This window comes from Lynx rufus, unplaced genomic scaffold, assembly GCF_022079265.1.
Source record: "Lynx rufus isolate CCGP_SWC_20201006 ecotype Redwood Valley unplaced genomic scaffold, mLynRuf1.p SCAF_3, whole genome shotgun sequence".
NCBI lineage: Eukaryota > Metazoa > Chordata > Mammalia > Carnivora > Felidae > Lynx > Lynx rufus.
In genome coordinates, this window is record NW_025814845.1 from 105,538,329 (window position 1) to 105,560,475 (window position 22,147).

The 22,147-nt window shown below is 37.0% G+C and overlaps 1 protein-coding gene across 1 annotated transcript in view; it reads left to right on the top strand.

Moving 5' to 3' along the window:
* INTU (inturned planar cell polarity protein) overlaps positions 1-22,147 on the top strand; it is an 88,277-nt gene that overhangs the window by 12,717 nt on the left and 53,413 nt on the right. The window contains exons 2-3 of the mRNA XM_047091957.1: positions 1,232-1,770; positions 11,165-11,250. Coding sequence (XP_046947913.1) covers positions 1,232-1,770; positions 11,165-11,250 — 625 coding nt within the window. The remainder of the gene's footprint in view (positions 1-1,231; positions 1,771-11,164; positions 11,251-22,147) is intronic.

Consider the following 22,147-nt stretch of genomic DNA (forward strand, 5'->3'; position numbering starts at 1 on the left):
TCTGTTTGATGGAATGATTAGAACACAAATTATACCCTTTTACATCAGGATATTACAGCTGATGTTTCGGAAAGACTCTCTTTACATATTATATTTTTCACTGTAACCAGTTTGGCTTTTAAAAATAGCAGTTTGTTGGGGCGCCTGGGTGGCGCAGTCGGTTAAGCGTCCGACTTCAGCCAGGTCACGATCTCGCGGTCCGTGAGTTCGAGCCCCGCGCCAGGCTCTGGGCTGATGGCTCAGAGCCTGGAGCCTGTTTCCGATTCTGTCTCCCTCTCTCTCTGCCCCTCCCCCGTTCATGCTCTGTCTCTCTCTGTCCCAAAAATAAATAAAAACGTTGAAGAAAAAAAAAAAATTTTAAAAATAGCAGTTTGAAAGGTAGGGTGTTCGTAACATTGAACAGGCAGGGTAGAGTTCATGATTAGGTTTGTTACCTTAAGATGAGCATTTTGTTTTTTAACGCTGTTTCAGTCACTTTAATAGCAATACTTTTGCTTTTTTCGGTGGCCTACTTCCCAGTTAAAAGGTTTTTTTTTAAGCAATCACGTGACAAATTATGTAATATGTGGTTTACTTTTCTTACTACAATTATTTACAAAAAGGAGTTTTACAGAAATTATAAGTTATGGAAGCAATCGTTACTAACTGTGATTATAAACTGGTCATTTTGAGCAAGGATTTTATGGTGAGGTGAATGTTTCTTTTTTTGGAAGTTTATTGTATAAACAAATCTTATTGATAGTGGTAGGCTTTAGCTTTCATTTAACATGACAGCCACGATGAATTATTTCTGTGCAAATACCATGTTTTTGTGTCCAGTTTCCAAATGGCTTATCTCTGGATATAATTGCATAATCAACTATTAATGTAAATTATTATCCAGTGAAATGTCTAAAGTGAACAATAACCATACAGAGGCTGAATTAAAATAATAATAAAAAATACCCTTAGATTCTAGAAGGAGGCCATTTCCTTTTTATTTGTTTTTTTTTTTTTCTATCACTGGTGCCTTTTTGATCCCTGTCCTCCAACCCCACTTCTTCAAGACTCTACAAAAAGCATCCTAGGAAATAATGTTGATGTTTACAATAAATTAGAAATAGCAAGGAGACTTTGAAAGAATCAAAGAATTTTCACCACCTCCCACCTCTCTGTACCACCTGTGCCCAAAAGACGTAGCTATTTTTCTTATGTTGGCTGCTATTCAGATTATCTTTTCTCTTTTTCATAGTGATGTTGAACCTGAATGGCTGGACAGTGTGCGGAGAAATGGAGAATTATTTTATTTGGAATTGAGTGAGGATGAAGAAGAAAGCCTTCTTCCTGAGACTCCTACTGTGAACCATGTCAGGTTTAGTGAAAATGAGATTATAATTGAAGAGGATGATTACAAAGAAGGAAAAAAGTATGAACCTAAACTCAAGCGGTTTACGAAAATTTTAAAAAGTAAAAGCCTTTTACCCAAGCGCTACAATAAAAAAAATAGCAATGACAATGAACCAGTGTCCATTCTAAAGCATCAGTCCAACCAGAAAACAGGAGTGGTTGTCCAACAGCGATACAAAGACGTGAATATTTATGTAAACCCCAAAAAGTTAACTGTGACCAAAGCCAAAGAGCAGCTGAAGCTTCTGGAAGTACTGGTTGGGATTATTCATCAGACCAAGTGGAGCTGGAAAAAAACTGGAAAACAGGGCAGTGGAGAGAGACTTGTGGTCCATGGCCTATTGCCAGGAGGATCTGCTATGAAGAGTGGTCAGATATTAATTGGTAAGTGCTGTTGGTGAACATCTGTTCTTGTTTGCAGAGATTCATGATTAGTAATGCCTTTTGAGACATGTGATCAAAACAGAATTATATCCAAAGTCTCAGCAGATTAAGGACTGCTTGATGATATTTGGGACAGTAGTGAAATTGTTTAAGCATTGGTATACTGCAAGGCATAGTGTTCTTTAAATAAGTACTTTGGTGAGTTGAATGTGTGTGTGCCTTGGTTAGGCCAAGGAATAGCTTAACTAATTTTTGAGTTTTGAATTATATAATTTTATTTCATCTTGGTTACATTTCCTGACAAGAAAAAGAAAATAAGTTGATTTTACAGTGATAATTTAGATTTGAATGACCTATACCCAATAGCATAAAATAATATGTAATTTATGAATAAAAATACTTTTAAATTGTATGTTTGCACTTGAGTACACTAAGTTCTTGGAGTGGTTTTAAATTGTTTCATTTGGCATATTTAGCCACAGTGATGTTATACATAAATTTCCTTTCAAGGGTGCTTGTCATAAAATATCTCATCAATTTCAAGGGAAAAAAATAAATCCCGAAGTTATTCTGAATATATATTAAAGTGAGCATTTTGTGTTGCTAATACATTTTTAGCTGTTGGATATAATGGTTGCATCAGTAGCAACTTTATTACTTAGGGAAAGCTATATTAGTCAGATGTGAGAATATATTCTTAATGAAACTTAAAAATCATTAATAAATCTAAAAGCTGACAGTCTTTTAGGTTGACTCAGCCTATAAGATTTAGATAAAGGAACTTTTTATAGATACTTTAGAAACATGTTTTTAAAATATAAAAAAAAAATTTTAATGTTTATTTTTGAGAGAGACAGACAGAGACAGAGAGAGAGAGAGAGAGAGAGAGAGAGAAACAGCACAAGTAGGGGAGGAGCAAAAAGAGAGGGAGACACAGAATCCGAAGCAGGCTCCAGGCTCCAAGCTGTCAGCACAGAGGCCGATGCGGGATTTGAACCCACGAGCCACGAGATCATGACCTGAACTGAAGTAGGACGCTTAACTGACTGAGCCACCCAGGCGCACCTAAAAAATATTTCTTTAAGTCTGAGTTGCATTTGTTTGTTCATTGATTCATTAAATTTTTGAGCATCTGCTAAGTGTCAGGAATACAAAGATTACTCTAATGATCTAGTTACTCCTCTTAGGAAGCTCATACTATGGTGGAAGAGATGAGTCAGAAACAGGCAGACAGTTTCACATAGTATGATAAGTGCCATCATGGGGGTTTACGAGGATGAATCATGTAGGATGAGCATCTGTGCAGTGTGTGTTCCAAATGGTTGCAACAAGATCTCCACGTTCTCATCTTACAAAGTAATGTTGATACTCCTCCCATGGAGAGTTACAGTGTTTGTGTCACCGCCTATACCCCCTGGCGCCTGTCATGGGCCTGTGACTACAGCTCAAATAGTATATGTGATTTCAGAGGTAGGATCATAAAAGGTGATGCAGCCTCTGCCTTGTATTCTTGGAATCTAGTTGCCATTCTGTACAGGAGCAAGGCCGGTGTACACAAAGAGGCCATGAGTAGTACTCTGGCTGAGGCCTCAGCCACCCTGCAACATCAGCTACCACACATGAGTGAAGAAGTCTTCTGGATGACTCCAGCTCCAGCTGGCTGCAACTTTGTGAGGAACCCTGAGTGAGACCCTTGGCTAGTCAACCCCAGAACCAGGAAAGATAATAAATGGTGGTTGTTGTTTTAAACAACTTAGTTTTGGGGTCATTCATTATGCAGCAACGGATAGCTGGAAAAGAAGCTAATGCATGCTTACATTCTCTCAGGTCCTCAGCTTTCTTTTTTGTAAAATATGTCTAAGTTTTATTCTTTTCATTCTATCAGAGGAGGCCAGGATTCATTCTTATAAAATCCTGCTTGGTCGTTGCCAACCACCGTAATTCTAGGTACCACGTGATGGGAAACTCCAGCTAATGTACTGTCTGTATTTATCTGGGGCCTCTGCTCGGGACCTACTTGGACTGATTTATAGACAAATCTCTAAAATTCTTTTTACTCATCCCTCTTGAAACCTAGTAGAGAGGTGGTTAGGTCAGTGAGCATGCACTTCCATGTTTTCTTTCCCCTGATCTTCACTCCTAATACCTAGGCCTTACCTCTAGGCCTGATCTTTCTGCACCAACTGTATGGGAAGAAAGAGAATGAACTACAGAGAGGAAGAAACTACTAGGTAGTCCTGTTGTTAATCTTTAAAATAATTAAAGATACCCAGGATGCTGGTAGTGTACTTTCTGACCTGAATGTGGTTACATGGATGTGTTCAGTTTTTGATCATTTATTGTTGTAACGCTACAATTTGTGCAGTTTTCTGCATGTGTATTGAAAACAATAAAAAGTTAGAAAAATGAGGTTCATGATTTCATTTCCATAATGGAAGCATTTATGATTTACTAATAGGTTAAAAAAATTGTCAGAATAAAATGATTGTTTCATCTTTGGTGCATAGCAAAACACTTGGTTGATAAATAAGCCCTCAAAAACGTTTACTGAATAAATGCATAAACTGTAAAAAATATGTGTAGGGAAAACAATTAGATGTAAATAGAAATACAGCAAAATGCTAATAGTGTTGGGTTAGTGTGGATACATTATGGTTGATTTGTTTCTCTATTTTTTCAGATTTTTAATTTTATGATTATGTTATATATTTTTAAAGTTACAAAAAAAATAAAGTTGATTCTTTGGGAATAAATAATGGACTATTTTAATGTCATGGTCAGTTTGATAATCCCACAAAATGGAATTTCTCATTTGTTTCTTTCATACTTTCATTTCACACTGAAGTCTGTGGGTGAGCTCTGAGGTAACCCTATAGGCAGGAGGATCATGAAAACTTTGTCCTGGTAACGCAGTTTGCTGGGGTGACTTCTGCTATTGTCTAGCTGGAGGATGACCCTCCTTTGCCTAAAGTCCATTAGCCAAGACAGTGAGACTGGTGACTCTTTTCATTCTGTCCTTTCAAGACAGCAGAACTCTATTCTATTCTGATTCTTCTGTATCTGGATTTTGGGGATTTTGCTGCATTTTTCAGTGCCATTTTTGCTCTTCTTACTACCGACTTGCATCTTTATTTTTTATTTTTATTTCTGAGTTTTTCTTAAAGTGTGACAGCTGATTGCTTCTTGACTACCAGTACCAGCCTCCATCCCCAGACCAAAGCAAATCCTCTTTTTGCCTACACCCTAGAAACTGCATGTCACCTTGGTGACTTTTTCTTCTTCAAGATGACCCATTTTTGTTTAACTAGGTGTTTTTTTAAGGATTAGGAAGAATAGGGTTAGAGAAATCACACATTAATATTCTAGACACATACACCCCCGCAGATTGTTTCAGTTCAACAATAACACAAAGTTTTTATTTTTTTATTTCAAAGATTTTATTTTTAAATAATCTCTCTACCCAATATGGGACTCAAACTTACAACCCCGAGGGGTACCTGGGTGGCTCAGTTGGTTAGGTGTCCCAACATCGGCTCAGGTCATGATCTCACAAATCGTGAGTTTGAGCCCCGCTTCAGGCTCTGTGCTGAAAGCTCAGAGCCTGGAGCCTGCTTCTGATTCTGTGTCTCCCTCTGTCTCTGCCCCTCCCCCACTCATGCTCAGTCTCTCCCTCTCTCTCTCTCTCTCACTCTCTCTCTGTCAAAAATAAATAAACATTGAAAAAAATTTAAAAAAAAACTTACAACCCCAAGATCAAAGGTCACATGCTGTACTGACTGAGCCAATCAGGTATCCCTAAAATTTTTATTTTAAGCTCTTATTATGTAACTTCTAATGTTCTCACCTGTGATCACTGAATAGCTTTTTTTGTATGACATATTGTGCTATTTCTCTTTTAAATTTTTTGAAGTTTTCTTTTTTGCTTTTTAAAAATCTTTTTGAGGTATAACATACATTCATAAGATGGACAAATCTTAAGTGTACATTCTGCAAATTTTGTCATATGTATATACCTGTGTAACTGCCACCCAGATCAAAATGTAGAACATTTCCAGTACCCAGAAGTCTCCATGGTCCCTCTTCCCAGTTAATGCCCTCTCCCAAAGGTAATCTGAAAGTCAAGTTTTCTATCAATAGAGTTGATTTTGCCTCCTCCTCTTTTCTTATTGTTTTATTTTGCCTCTTCTTGAACTTCATATAAATAGAAATATATGGTGTGCATTCCCGTGTGTTTATTTTCTTTATTATAATCTGTGAGAAATATCCAAGTTGTTGCTATATAGTATTCCATTGGAATGTACACTATTATATTTCCATTTCACTGTTGATGGACATTCTGGTTGTTTCCAGTTAAAACATTTGAAGTACTTTTTTTTTTTTTAAACCAAACAGTTTTTTTAAATGTTTATTTATTTATTTTGAGAGTGAGAGAAAGAAAGTATGTTAGTGCACATGAACAGGGGAGGAAAGGCAGAGAAGGAGAGAGAAAATCCCAAGCAGGCTCTGCACTGTCAGAGCCCCATGTGGAGCTCGATCTCATGAACCATGAGATCATGATCTGAGCCAAAATCAAAAGTCAGACACTGAGCTACCCAGGCACCCCTGATGTGCTTTTTTAAAAAGATGGGTTTTTTTTTTTTTTGAGTATATAATGGATGGTTTTATTCTTTAATATTTTGCATGTTGTTATTTGATACACATTTTTATTTTCACCTTCTGTAATACTTGCAACATTTCAATTTTCTCATTGAAGGGAACTCTCCTGTGTTTGTCTCTCCTTCCTCACATTTCTTTCCCACATTTTGCCTGTGGTACTTGACTCAGCAGTAAAGGAAAGAAACTGAAGCAGTGAGTTCATTGGAAAGATAGAATTTTAGAGTTTTTAGGCCTTCCTAGAGAACTTCTCATGCAGCTAATTCCTTCTACAGCTGAGTACCAATGGGATTACATGATTTACCCAGGAACAGGGGCAGTCAGTGATAAAGCTGTGACCTACAAGTTCTGATTTCCATTCACAAAGTTCTTTTACTTGCTGTAGTGTTCACTTGAAGGGGTGGGGAAGTGCCAAAGGATTTCTCCTTGAAGAAAAAGAAAAGAAATTATTTAATCCTTTCAAAATGTAATTTGGAAGTAAGGATTAAGCTACAACAATGTACTTTTTAAACCAATTAATCCATTTTGAGACACTTATCCAAAAGAACCTAAAACAGGTCTGTAAACCATGGCCTGCATGTCATATCACGCCTACCACCCATTTTTGTACAGTCTGCAAACTAAGAATGGCTTTCACTTTTTCAATGATTAAAAAAAAAAATCAAAAGAACAATATTTTATTACATAAGAAAACTTTATGAAAGTCAGATATTAATGTTTATAAATAAAATTGTATTGGAACACTGCCACATTCGTTTATTGTTTATTGCTGCTTTCAAGCTACGGTTGCAAATTTGAGTAGTTGCTGCAACAAAACCATATGGCCTGCAGAACCAAAAGTATTTACTTATCTTGCCCTTTACAGAAGTTTGCTGTCCCCAAATGTAAAAGAAGGAAAAACTATGCGCAGGAAAACATTTATTTAAGGGGCACCTGGGTGGCTAATTGGTTAAGCGTTCGACTTCAGCTCATGGTTTGTGGGTTCAAGTCCCGTGTCGGGCTCTGCTGACAGCTCAGAGCCTGGAGCCTGGAGCCTGCTGCAGATTTTGTGTGTGTGTGTCTCTCTCTCTGCCCCTGCCCCGCTCACGCTCTCTGTCTCTGTCTCTCAAAACTAATAAACTTTAAAAAAGGTAAAAAACGTAAAAAACATTTATTTAAACATTTTTTAGTAGTAAAAAATAAAAAAGCATGAAAATGTCAAACTGGAGTATGGTTATTTGAATTATAATTTAATAAATGTATGTGTTATTTGACTATTAAAATTATAATCTAAAAACAGTGTGGGGCACCTGGGTGGCTCAGTCGGTTAAGTGCCAACTTCAGCTCAGGTCATGATCTCACAGTTCATGGGTTTGAGCCCCGCATTGGGCACTATGCTGACAGCCTGCTTCGCATTGTGTGTCTCCCTCTCTCTCTGGTCCCCGCCCCTCCCCGCCTCTCACCACTGGTGCTCTGTCTCTCTGTCTCTCAAAAATAAACAAACATTAAAAATAAATTAAAAATAAATAAAAACAACGAACTAACATCAGAATTCTTACGACTTGAGAGGTTTAAAAGGATGAAATTCCTTTATATCTCATTTGTGCCAATATAGGTAAAGACTAAAAATAATTTGCAAAAATAATTATGGTTACAGTGCTGGGGTCATCAACAACTTTTCCAACATTTCTGTATTATTATTTTCTATTTTAATGAGAAATAAAAACCTTGCACTATTTCTTTTCCAGCCTCATCAGGTAATGTGATATTTTACTTAATCAAACTTTTTGAATGATAGTTACAGTATATGAGTCACCATTATTTAAGGATTTCTAGAATGATAGGTTAGGAGGGACCTTAATTTTCTGCTTATGCCTGCATATTATAAATGAAGGATTGGTATTGAAGCTCAAAAATTACATAATAAAGTTAATTCTCTCAAAACTTAAGAATTTTTCAATAAATGCCTTGATGGTAAATACATTAACTTGAAAGTGTAAAATGGCAGTATGGTAACTATGTTTGAAAAGCCAGATTCTCTTCTCCCTGAAGTCAGATTCAGCCTAATTTAAATAGCCAATTTAAATTCACAGTCTGGTCCCACACCACTGGCACATACATATTTCCCAGTCTTTCTCCTCTAACAAGATTTATTATTTTTCTCCAGCAACCTCTATGTACCTGTGTATCCAGATCTGTTCTTTATTATTTATAGTTCCTGATTCTCATTTGGTGCTTAGCCAAGACTGCTTTGTATTGTTAGGCAGGTGTATTCATTTTCATTTTGTATTGTTAAGCAGGTAATTTGTGCTGTGACAAATTACCACAAACTTAGTGGTTTAAAACAACACAAATTTATCGTCTTGCAGTTCTGGAAGTCAGAAGTCTAAGATGTGTCCTCTTGCACTAAAATCAAAGTATCCGTAGGACTACATTCCTCTGAATTCTCTAGAGTCCCTTTCCTTGGCCGGCATTCAGAGGCCACTGGAATTCCTTGCCTTGTGGTCCTTTCCTCCAACTTCAAAGCCAACAGTATAGTATCCTCAAGTCTCTCTCTGCCTCTGACCCTCCTGCCTCCTTTCTTATAAATACCCTCTGATTACATTGGGCCCACTTAGATAATCTCCCAATGTCAACATCCTTAACTTGATTACATCTGCAAAGTCCCTTTTGCCATGTAAGGTAACATTCACAGATTTCAGTGATTAAGATGTGGACAACTTTGGGAGACCACTAATCTACCTACCACAGTGGGGATTTTTAGGTAAAATAATGAGTTTTAATTTTTTCTCTTTGTAATGGTAGTATTTGTTTAATGTAGACAGTTTAGAAAATATAATTAAGCAAAAAGAGAAAAAGCACATACACCCAAAGGCAAAATTTTTATATGTTGCTTTTCTTTTTCCTGTATTTATGTGTAATAGTTTTGTATTAAAAATAATTTCTTAACCTGTATATTCATTTTGTATATAGTATAAATAGAACAGTAAACAAACTTTGGCATTTAGTTTTTCATGGGCCTTGGTACCCTTCAGTACACATTTGATATTAAGTAGATGCTGAGAAATTGATGGATTTTCTCAAATGATTAATTTTACATTGAGGAACAGATTTAAGCACTGTGATAAACTGATTTCACCTCTTTATATTTTATTTGACTTTGAATGTATCTCGATAAAATTTTCCACCAGCACACACCATTTCTTACCTAACAATTCAAACTAATTCATGCAATTCATTTCCTTTTAGCCTTTGACAGTGCATACTAATGACTTCTGTGTCCTTGTTGAGAAAGAACTTTCCTGGAGTGTATACTGCCCACTTTCTGAGTCACAGAGATGCTGAGAAAAACTTGAGGCAAACAAATATCCGGGAGAATGAGAAGTGGATATAACTCTTCTGTTATAGAAACACAAATTTTTTAGGGCGCCTTCATGGTTCAGTCAGTTAAGTGTCCAACTTTGGCTCAGGTCATTATCTTGCCATTCATGAGTTTGAGCCCTGCATTGGGCTCTGTGCGAACAGCTCAGAGCCTGGAGCCTGCTTTAGATTCTGTGTCTCCCTCTCTCTCTGCCCCTCCCCCTGCTATCACTCTGTCTCTCTCTCCGTCTCAAAAATTTAAAAAAAAAAAAAAAGAAAGAAATTTTTCTACTAAACTTTCAAAAATATTTTGTATACTACACTCACTCTAAAATTAATTTTCATACCTGTTATGATGATATATGTATGGTTCCTAGTTTTAGAGCTTTGTTAAACATGTTTTCAGATGATTACTCCCTGTAACATTATCTATGTTGTCCAAGGCTGTTCACTACATAAACATCCTTGAAAAAATAATTCAGAGCAAGGACTTTCAGTGCCTTAGCTTACAAGATATACAAAAACATGAGAGATTGATGGAGAATTGTTTACCAACACTATTATCTATATACATGTTTATTATCTGTCTTCCCCAAAGCATATGAAGTTCCATGAGGGTAGAGATTTTTGTCTGTTTTATTCAATTCTCTATCTGTAGTGCCTAGAACAGTAAATGGTACATAGTAGGTGCTCAATAAATATCTGTTGGATGAATATTAATTATTTGGTCCATTTCCTAATGATATGATTGATTAGAAATGATAAAAAATAACCCTTGTATGTATATATTTCTATTAATAAAGCTCATTGGTATTTTGATATTACCTCTAATTATGTTGTAAAAGTAAATTTCCATTTTAACATTGATCTTTACTTTATGAAAGCCACCAAATTTAATAAACATACACATTTAAAGAAAAGCCATGGAGAAGGCGATTTTTACCAAAACGTGCTGTGCATTTTGTTATGATTGGGGCCTTTGAAACAAAGGCATAGATCAATAACAGCAAATCCTGCAGCATACTGAGTTATGCCACATGGATTGAATTAAAATTTTAGCTAAATTTTTTCACTGTGGGTTTAAGTGAATAGATTCAGTTTTGCTAAGTGCAGTACTTGTCCTTTGAGTTTACATAATGCTCTCAAATTATATTCAAAATGAGAATATTCATCTCTTTAAATCTCCATAGGTTGTATTTAGTTATGGCACTCTGTTGGGCTGTGTTATGTCAGAAAAGAATGGAGTGGGAGCTTACCTCTGCTGCTAATGAAGTGTATAAAAATACATAATGAGTTCCATAGACTTTGAAGAGGTCAGAAATAGATGCTTTTTAATGTTCTAATTCTAGATCTTTTTGGGTTTTGTATATTCATACAATCACCTTTGTTACTCTGTTTTCAGGTGATATCCTTGTTGCTGTGAATGACGTGGATGTGACTTCTGAAAACATAGAAAGGGTTCTGTCTTGCATTCCTGGACCTATGCAGGTATGGACAATCTTTTTCTATATTCTTTGATGAATTAAAAATAAGGACATCTTGTACTGTTTTCTTTTTTTAAGATTCTGAAAATGACCATGTATAACGTGAATTGCACTTACATACTTGACTGAGGGTTTTTTTTTTTTTTTAATGTTTATTTTTGAGAGAGAGAGAGTGTGAGCAGGGGAGGGACAGACAGAGAGGGAGACACAGAATCTGAAGCATACTCCATGCTCTGAGCTGTTAGCACAGAGCCCAACACAGGGCTTGAACTCATGAACCATGTGATGATGACCTGAGCTGAAGTCAGAAGCTCAACTGACCGAGTCACCCAGACGCCCCTACATACTTGACTATTTTAAAAAATTTGGCTCTTGTTAACATTTTTAGCTTTTGGAGATGATTCTAAATAGAGGAGAAATATCTACAAATAAAACTCCTCCTGGGGTGCCTGGGTGGCTCAATCAGTTAAGTGTCTGACCCTTGATTTCCACTCAGGTTATGATCTCATGGTTCATGGGTTCAAGCCCAACATTGGGCTCAGTGCTGAGCATTAAGCCTGCTTGGGATTCTCTCTTTCCCTCGCTCTCTGCCCCTCCCTGGCTCGTGCTTGCTCATTCTTTCTCAAAATAAATAAATAAACTTAAAAAAATTAAACAAAAAAACTTATCCTAAGTAAGCAGGAACAATGACAATAATAAAAAGATCTATAATGACTAACCTGTCATTATAACTACCATATATGTTGATGAAAATCCAGTTCCTAGAAAAGTCATTTTGAACAGTCATGGAATTTTCTTTTCTGTAATTTATTAAAATCACTATTAAGTTTTTTAAAATGTGGTTTTGTTTATTTTAAAAACTATACCATTTTGTTGATTTTTTTCTGTTATCTAGTTTAACCTTATTCCCAAGCTCTTATTTAGGTATTTAGTGAATTATTTTTCATTCCTTGTAGGTAAAAATAAATCTCTTTCATAATAGTTATTTTGATAGTCTAAGCATTGACATTTTGTATCATAGATAACATTTTTAGGTCCTTAGATGAATTTTTAAAGTGCTATACTTTCTATTTATGAATGCTTTGCTCTTGTTAGTATCAGGAATTAGCTGGGGTGCCTGGATGGCTCAGTCAGTTAAGTGTCCGTCTCTTGGTTTCAGCTCAGGTCATGATCTCACAGTTTGTGAGTTCAAGCTCCACATTGGGCTCTATGCTGACAGTGTAGAGCCTGCTTGGGATTCTCTCTCTCTCTGTCTCTCTCTCTCTCTCTCTCTCTGTGTTTCTCTCTCTCTGTCTCTCTGTCTCAAAAATAAATAAACTTTTTTTTTTTAAAGTTAGACTGTGGGAGGGGCGCCTGGGTGGCGCAGTCGGTTAAGCGTCCGACTTCAGCCAGGTCACGATCTCCCGGTCCGTGAATTCGAGCCCCGCGTCGGGCTCTGGGCTGATGGCTCAGAGCCTGGAGCCTGCTTCCGATTCTGTGTCTCCCTCTCTCTCTGCCCCTCCCCCGTTCATGCTCTGTCTCTCTCTGTCCCAAAAAAAATAAATAAATAAACGTTGAAAAAAAAAATTTAAAAAAAAAAATAAAGTTAGACTGTGGGAGAATGAAGCAACTTTCTGGATTGATCAGGATGATTTGAGATTCTGAAATATTGGCACCCACGATGAAATTCTTTATTTTCTAAGAAATAACATTTCCCTTATTTCACTTTTTTCTCTTAAAGCACACACACACCAAACATATACATGGATGCTCTGTAAAAGTAGCTATCTTTGGAAATGCAAAATGAAAGTGCTGGAATAAGTATGGTAGCTAGTGACCAGCAGTGCTTAGGAATGGATAGAGAGATATCGATGGAGACAAGGTGGTGTTCGAAATATTAACAATCAGGCAGACACCAGCCATACTGCTGAAATAGTGTATACTGTTGTCTCCTTTGGTTGCCAGATGTGGAGAGGTCAGCCAAGGTACTGTGGTTCCTCAGGGTGCTCAGATAGCAGCTACTTACCAATCAGTAATGAAGAATTATGTATTTTAACAACTGAACCAGCTTCACCCAAGTAAACTGGCTGTATGTCAGCCCTGGGTAAGGGCTTCTCCTTTCTTGCCTCTGTCAGTTGCCAGTGTCTGCCAGTCTTGCCACAGTTCAACCATGTCTCTTCAGTCTTCCAAAAAAGAAAAATTATGTTTACAGTGGAGTCACATTATACTTAGGTTTAATTGTCATTTGCAAATTCAGCTATGCGCACTCAGAAGAAAAAGAAGAGGAAGAAGTAATGATTTAAATATTTTGGTCCAGTTCCACCCACCATTTACATGTCCTCGTTAAGTGTGAAGTAGGAGTCGTTTATCTGCTCCTTGCCCAGTTTGCGTTTTACACCGTGAGCATCTTGCTGCATGAAGTGTGGTTCTGGATTTAAACACACACACACACACACACACACACACACACACACAGCTTTTATGTGCCAATATGTACATCTTGTACCTAAATGAAGAAATAGCAGTTTGTTTTGAAGATGGAAGAAAAACTGTTTTGAGTTGCTTGAATTTATCATATTGAGAGAATATGTTAATGCTCCAGTACTCTAGCACATTCTTGCCTTTCCTAATGTAAATTGAAAGTGATTTTGACACTATATAATTTGAAAATGTAGTCCCGTATTAAGATGTGTATTATTAAAATCTTTTTATTATTTAAGGAAATAATTTTTTCTTATTATAAAGGTAATACATGTTCACTGTAAAAAAAAAGAAAATGTAAGGGACAAAATCTTTTAAAATCCTGCCACCTGAGGATATCTAGTATTAATATTTTGGAATACTTTATTCTAATTTAACCCCTTGAGTATAAACATGTATACATTTGTTTGCTTTACTAGCAGAATCGGTATTATAGCTGTGTCATAGTCAAAAGCAGGCACCAGCATTTGGGACAACATGTCTTGAATAATGATTTAGAACATAGTTAAAATTCTTTTAACTAGAAATAATGTTTAATTGGTAAACCACGTTTTTCTTACATCATTAGTATTGAAAGTGGGGAAAACTATAAGCTTCTCTATACCAGCCATGTAAACTAGGAGGCTCAGGGAGGGTAAGAGTAGGCCTGGGAAGGGAACTAGTGTTTGTACGTGCCAGGCATATGTCGGTGTTTTGCTAATATCGTTTCACTTATTCTTTATAACAGTCTGTAAGATGCCAGTAATTGTATTTCTATTTTACATGTGAAGAAAAAGAATCTAAGAGAGATTTAATGATTTCTCCTAGGTAGTAGAATTAATAACTCAAGGAACTGAAACTGACTCCAGTGCACAATCCTTCCCTTTGTCACAAAACCTGGGTGGGTCTTCACTCCTACTGGGTCAGAACTAACTGAGGTGAACTTATCCCAGAAAAAGTTGTTTTACCTGCTTTGTATCTATGGCATCTAAAACAGTTATTTAAGCAATAAGAGGAGAGGAATGCTAATTTATAAAGAATACCATAGGAGACTTTTTAGCATTTAAATTTGAAAATATCTAACAGCAACATTTTCAGCTTCTACTCAGGGTATAAAAATGGTCTGAAGGCTTCATGTGACAGAATATGGCCTGGGAGGTACCTACAATGTGGTAATGTGGTAGGATGAGGTCAGATCTCCATTTTAAAACCCTGCTCTGAGCAATTTGCCAGATTCTTCAGGGCTTCAGTTTTCTCATCTATAATCAGAGTAGATATGAGCAAATATATCTGAGCCCAGTTCCAACTCTGCAGTTCTGTGTTTGGTTTTTGAATAAGTTCTGTTACAAATAGATTCCAAATACCAGAATGAGATCCAGAGGTGAAGCCTATATGCTAGGTAAGATATAAAAAGCCCAAATCATTTTCTTTCAAAGCCAAGTTTTAACATTCTGCAAAAACAGTTGTCTTAGAGTGTCCAAAAATTTAACTATCATGAAAGGAAAAAAAGGCTGGAGAACTATTCTAGACTAAGGCAGACTGAAGTGACATATAACTAAATACAGTGGCTAATCCTTAATTGATCCTGGATTGCAGTGGGAAATAGTCATATTGGGACAATTGGGAAAATTTGGACACAGACTTTGAGAACAATATTGTATTGAATATTCAGATTCCTAAATGTGATCATTATATTTGGTTGTATAGGAGAATGCCTCAGTCCTTAGTACATACATGCTCAAGTATTTAACAATGAAACATTAAAATGTCTGCAGATAATTCTGAAGTGATTCAATTTTTTTTAATGTTTTATTTATTTTTGAGAGAGTGCACAGAGGGGAGGAACAGAGAGAGGGGAACAGAGGATCTGAAGCAAGCCCTGCACCGATAGCATTAAGCCTGATGTGGGACTTGAACCCACAAACCGCGAGATCATAACCTGAGCCAAAGTTGGATGCTCAACTGACTGAGCCACCCAGGTGTTCCAGTCAATATTTTTTTAGTACATAGAGTGGGAGTGAGGATGGAAGGAGAGAGGAATATGACAGAGAAGAGAAGGAGAAAGGAAATGTAACAAAATGTTAAGCATTGTTAAAACTGGATGAGGAATAATACATGGGTAATTATTATATTCTTGCAACTTTTCTGTAGGTTTGAAATGTTTTAAATTAAGAAGTTGTAGGTTTGAAAAAAAGAGGTTTTAGGTATTTAAAATGACAACAAAGGTGCAAGTACCCTTCTAATTACCTACTTTTGTGATTTTGATCTCCTGCCACAGCTCTGTGCACTCATTTATTCTACAAGCACATAATTGTGCAGGTAGTATACCACCCACTCCTGGCTTGATCAGGGTTTTTGTGTCCACATTTTGCAGTTTACCAGGGTTGATTGCATTAAGTACTGGGCCATAGTTCATTTTCCTGGAGATTTGGAGGGAGCCAACTCCTATTAAGGAGATTGGCCTGTGGAACATTAGTCCTGGACTCTTACCTCTCAAGTACTTCTTAGGACCAAGAGAGGGGGGAAAAGTTTTCTTAAAGGAGATGATATTTGGGTGGAATTTTTTAACTTTTATTATTTTCTTGTTACACAAAAATGATATTCATATATGCTGTGGAAAGATTAGGAAATTGACTGGCAAAATTTTTAAAAATATGTATTTGGGGGCTCCTGGGTGGCTCAGTCAGTTAAGTGTCCAACTCTTGGTTTCGACTCAGTTCATGATCTCACAGTTCATGAAATCAAGCCCTGAGTCACGCTCTGCAGTGACAGCCCAGAACCTGCTTAGGATTCTCCTTCTCCTTCTCTATGCGTCCCTAGCTAGCATGCTGGCTCTCTCTCTCTCTCTCTCTCTCTCAGAATAAATAAATAAATTTTTTAAAAAAGTGTAAACCTTCTCTGTTTCAGAACCCAGAAGTAACCATCTGTGTTGATATTTTATTTTTAAATTTGTTAATGTTTTTATTTATTTCTGAGAGAGAGAGAGAGAGAGAGTATGAACAGGGAGGAGCAGAGAGTGGGAGACAAATTATCTGAAGCAAGCTCCGCCCTGACAGCAGAGAGCCCTATGTGGGGTTTGATTTAACTCACAAACCGTGAGATCGTGATCTGAGCTGAAGTCAGATGCTTAACCAACCGAGCTACCCAGTCTTGATATTTTTAAAGTGGAGGACTGACTTGGTCAGATTTGCATTTTAGGAATATTTCACTCTGAATGGGACTGGAGTTTGGGAAACCAGGTGACTGGCTTCACAGCTGTCAAAAGAGAGGCGATAAAGGCCTGAGCAAGGTTTTGGCTGTGGATATGGAAGAAGGAGTAGATTACATTTAAGATAATGTGAATTGAAGAGGATACTTCCTGCAGAAAAAAAGGAAGTCCAAGGTGCCTTCCAGGTTTTGTCTTGAGTAACTCAGTGAGATTGTCCAAAAGAGAAGAGGATCAAGCGGAGAGAATTTGCTGACTCAGACTCAATTCCTTCAGAATTTTGATGGAGGAACTTTCAAAGCTTCTGTCAGACAAAGGAGAAAGGATCAGACATGCAGATATAGCCAGGTGTTGTGAGAGAGACTGTGAGGGCCATAAGGCAGAAGTGAGAGACTGGTCAGCTCTTGGAGCTGCTTCAGATTCTGACAATCTCTCTCGTTCCCATCTCTGAAGAGGATGGCATGGAGAGAAAGAATTTGCTTGTTTGACAGAGGCTGAAGAGACATTGGTGGTTACATGGAAGGGTTAAAGATAGAAGTAGAGAGGGGGTAATTAAGGAAACAAGATTTTGGAAGTGATGAGTTATAGAGAGCATGTCCTTAGACCCTGAGGAAAGGCACATCATCTCCTGAACTGCAAGGAGAGGAAGAAAGAAAGAATGGGCAAATTGCAACACACACACAAAAATGTTTTGAGAGAGACCCACAACAAGGAGTGATAAAACATGTCACAGGTTAACATCTAGGAAGGAACAACAGACATGAAAACCCTTTTATAGGAAGTTTCATGTAAACTATTTTACATTAGATGTTTCTTAATAAAAGTTTTTTTCTATAAAAAATTCTATGTATATCAACCCCTTTTTAAAAATAGCACTTACCTTTTAATTTAGTTGTCTCACCCATTTTCATTTTATCAAGGCAACCAGATATCCTGACATTTTAGAGCTACCTAACATGTAAGCTTTTCAAAATGTCTGACCAAAGTGTAATTATCTTTGCACTTGAAGCTAACTTTACTTAAATCAGAAGAATGGTGGCTAAAATAGTTCTTAAAAGAATTTTAATGGATGGTTCTGCGGTCTTTGTATTTGTTTGAGTTTGTGACATGGTGAGGGGAAAACATCCTTACACCACCGAAAAGAAGTTCAGTTGTTTGCCAAGTATAACATTCGTTTTGAAGTATGTCATTTTTCACTAAGCATAGCAAACTAGTCTTAAATTTTAGGTTGTTGTTGCTGCCTCAAGTAAAATTAGTGAATTTTCATTTTGAGTTTACCATCTCATTTCCTTTTGTCATTTTTGGTTAGTTACACCTGGTTTTTTGACCTCTCCACCCACAAGAATCTCAGCTGGAAAAGATGCCCTCCCTGTGCTGAAACATGTTTCTTTCTCTGAAGACCACCTTTCTCCTTGTTCACCACTGGTATGCATATCTCTTACAGACACTCCCAACACAAACCCAGCCTGTCTCTCTGACACCTATTTCCCTAGGATGTCACTCATCATGTGCTCCCTGCAGTCAGATTTCTCCTCCCCCACTCCACTTATATATATGGTTCCTCGCCAAAGCCCACTGCTGGGGACAATCTCAAATCTCCCATCTATCCTGTCATAAGGTCTAGGTTCTGAATTCCCCCAAATTCTTAGGATTTCTCACATTTTCAAGGAACACCACCAAAGGCTCCCATATATTTTCTTTTGGACACACTTAAATTCCTATTCTCAGATAAAAGGACCCTCAACCACCAAGCCATTCACTTCATGAGATCCTTGTTCAAGGATTTTATATGTCTATGCTTATGTTTGTATTTCTGTTTATGCAGACATATGTTGAGCATTGCCCTCTACTACAGATTCAACTCTCAGAACATAGTCTTTCAGGCCATCTAATGCTTACCTGTTGCTTTTTTGGATCAAAACCTCACACCAAAGGGGTGCCTGGGTGGTTCAGTTGGTTGAGCGTCCGACTTTGGTTCAGGTCATGATCTCGCGGTTTGTGAGTTCGAGCCCCGTGTTGGGCTCTGTGCCGACAGCTCAGAGCTTGGAGCCTGCTTCAGATTCTGTGCCCCCCCCCTCCACCCCACCCCTGCTTGTGCTCTGTCTTTCTCTGTCTTTTAAAAATGAATAAACATAAAAAAAAAACTCTCACACCAAATATTCTTTTTCACATCCTTCTAAGATCTTTTCTAAAGCAACATCTCTTCAGCTATCTCTCACCGTCATCTTAAGTTTCATCAGATAATGCTTGATTGTTCCCATATAGGATCTCTAATTTTTTATATTTTTATTTAGTTTGCCTAATATTTCCCTCCCCACCCCCACCCCTCGCCCCAAATATACCAATTTTCTATTCAGCCTTTTTTGGACACAGTGTTGTAATATCAAGAGCCCATTTTTCAACATTAGGTTTATGGCAAACATGAAAAATTTAGTAAAGGTTTATCTTTTCTGTTTGGAATACAGTTACATGTTGTAAAGAAAACCATGATTATCAGGCCTCAGGAAAATTTTATGAAGAATTTCTCCCCTCCTACTTTCAATACAGACTACTGCTGATCTTGACCTAGTTTCTGTTTACCTTAAATATATACATATTGATGAATTTAGACTTCATGTCTCTTTTCTACTTAATACCATAAATCTGAGATTTATTTTAGAAAAGATGTTTATTTAACTAAATCCACGTTAGGTAGACAGAGATAATTTGGTGCCCCTGAAATGCCACAGACAGACAATTACAGATAAGCAAAATGGAATACAATCATAAATAGTCCCTCCTTGCTAACAAAAAAGGACATTTTTCTTTTGGAAGGTTTTATTCATCAGGACAAATTTATTGTATAGTCTAATACTAACAATAATTAGATGGGCTGGTGTGATTATGAATGAGTTTTTAAAAATAATATGCTTAATATTTTTTATGAAAACATATAAATATATAAAGCTCACTTTTAAAAAGAATGACTACATATGTTGGTATTCATCATGTATTTAAAGTTGGCCTTAACAAAAACAGACACACAGACCAATGGAATAGAATAGAAACCCCAGAACTAGACCCACAAACATATGGCCAACTCATCTTTGACAAAGCAGGAAAGAACATCCAATGGAAAAAAGACAGCCTCTTTAACAAATGGTGCTGGGAGAACTGGACAGCAACATGCAGAAGGTTGAAACTAGACCACTTTCTCACACCATTTACAAAAATAAACTCAAAATGGATAAAGGACCTAAATGTGAGACAGGAAACCATCAGAACCTTAGAGGAGAAAGCAGGAAAAGACCTCTCTGACCTCAGCCGTAGCAATCTCTTACTCGACACATCCCCAAAGGCAAGGGAATTAAAAGCAAAAGTGAATTACTGGGACCTTATGAAGATAAAAAGCTTCTGCACAGCAAAGGAAACAACCAACAAAACTAAAAGGCAACCAACGGAATGGGAAAAGATATTTGCAAATGACATATCGGACAAAGGGCTAGTATCTAAAATCTATAAAGAGCTCACCAAACTCCACACCCGAAAAACAAATAACCCAGTGAAGAAATGGGCAGAAAACATGAATAGACACTTCTCTAAAGAAGACATCCAGATGGCCAACAGGCACATGAAAAGATGTTCAGCGTCGCTCCTTATCAGGGAAATACAAATCAAAACCACACTCAGGTATCACCTCACGCCAGTCAGAGTGGCCAAAATGAACAAATCAGGAGACTATAGATGCTGGAGAGGATGTGGAGAAACGGGAACCCTCTTGCACTGTTGGTGGGAATGCAAATTGGTGCAGCCGCTCTGGAAAGCAGTGTGGAGGTTCCTCAGAAAATTAAAAATAGACCTACCCTATGACCCAGCAATAGCACTGCTAGGAATTTACCCAAGGGATACAGGAGTACTGATGCATAGGGGCACTTGTACCCCAATGTTCATAGCAGCACTCTCAACAATAGCCAAATTATGGAAAGAGCCTAAATGTCCATCAACTGATGAATGGATAAAGAAATTGTGGTTTATATACACAATGGAATACTACGTGGCAATGAGAAAAAATGAAATATGGCCTTTTGTAGCAACGTGTATGGAACTGGAGAGTGCGATGCTAAGTGAAATAAGCCATACAGAGAAAGACAGATACCATATGGTTTCACTCTTATGTGGATCCTGAGAAACTTAACAGGAACCCATGGGGGAGGGGAAGGAAAAAAAAAAAAAAAGGACGTTAGAGTGGGAGAGAGCCAAAGCATAAGAGACTGTTAAAAACTGAGAACAAACTGAGGGTTGATGGGGGGTGGGAGGGAGGGGCGGGTGGGTGATGGGTATTGAGGAGGGCACCTTTTGGGATGAGCACTGGGTGTTGTATGGAAACCAATTTGTCAATAAACTTCATAAAAAAAAATAAAATAAAATAAAGTTGGCCTTAAAAATGGTAACTCTTATAATAAATTATTAAAAATTAGAGATTATTTATTACTATCTTGATATATTACTATCTTGATAATAGCTTTTAAAGATTTCCCCTCAAAATATAACTTAATGTGTACAATTTTATCTGCTTTTAAATATTGGCTAGACATTCCCCCTGCTTTATTTGGGTTTGATTGACAAAAATTGTATATATTTAGGTTGTGCATGATTTCTTTTAAAGGATGCAGTGTGATGATTTAATATACATATTAAAATATGTTGAGCAGACTTCTTTATTCTTGATCAAGCATGAATTTATCGTCTGACTTCAAATTTAACCTAATTTTAAAAGAGTCATTACACTTTAATGTTTAAATTTGAAACTTTATGGATTATTACAGTTAGAATATCCTGTTTTACTCATCTATATTCTGATAAGATTTTAAACACAGGAGTACTTTGTGGTTATATAGCTTATGATGATGTCCTTACTATACCAAATTAGCTATCTCTAGTGAAAACTTCTTTTAGTCAAGATACACACTGGTGCTTCTTTAAAATGAATGAGTTATCTTTGGCCAACTCATGGCAAACTCAACTATCTACATCTCCTTTTTCAAGGAAAGGTAATTGAGAAGTGGAAGCTTCCTTTCAGCAACTGGAATATGGATGGCCACATTCTGGCTCTTACCAATCTTGTCAACCATGGAAATAAAACTGTCTTGATAACTGATAATCTTCTCAAGGTCATGGTCCGAGATCCAGCACATTGATAGTTTTCCTTGGTCTTTATTTAAAAAAAAATTTTTTTAACATTTATTTATTATTAAGAAACAGAGAGAGACAGAGCATG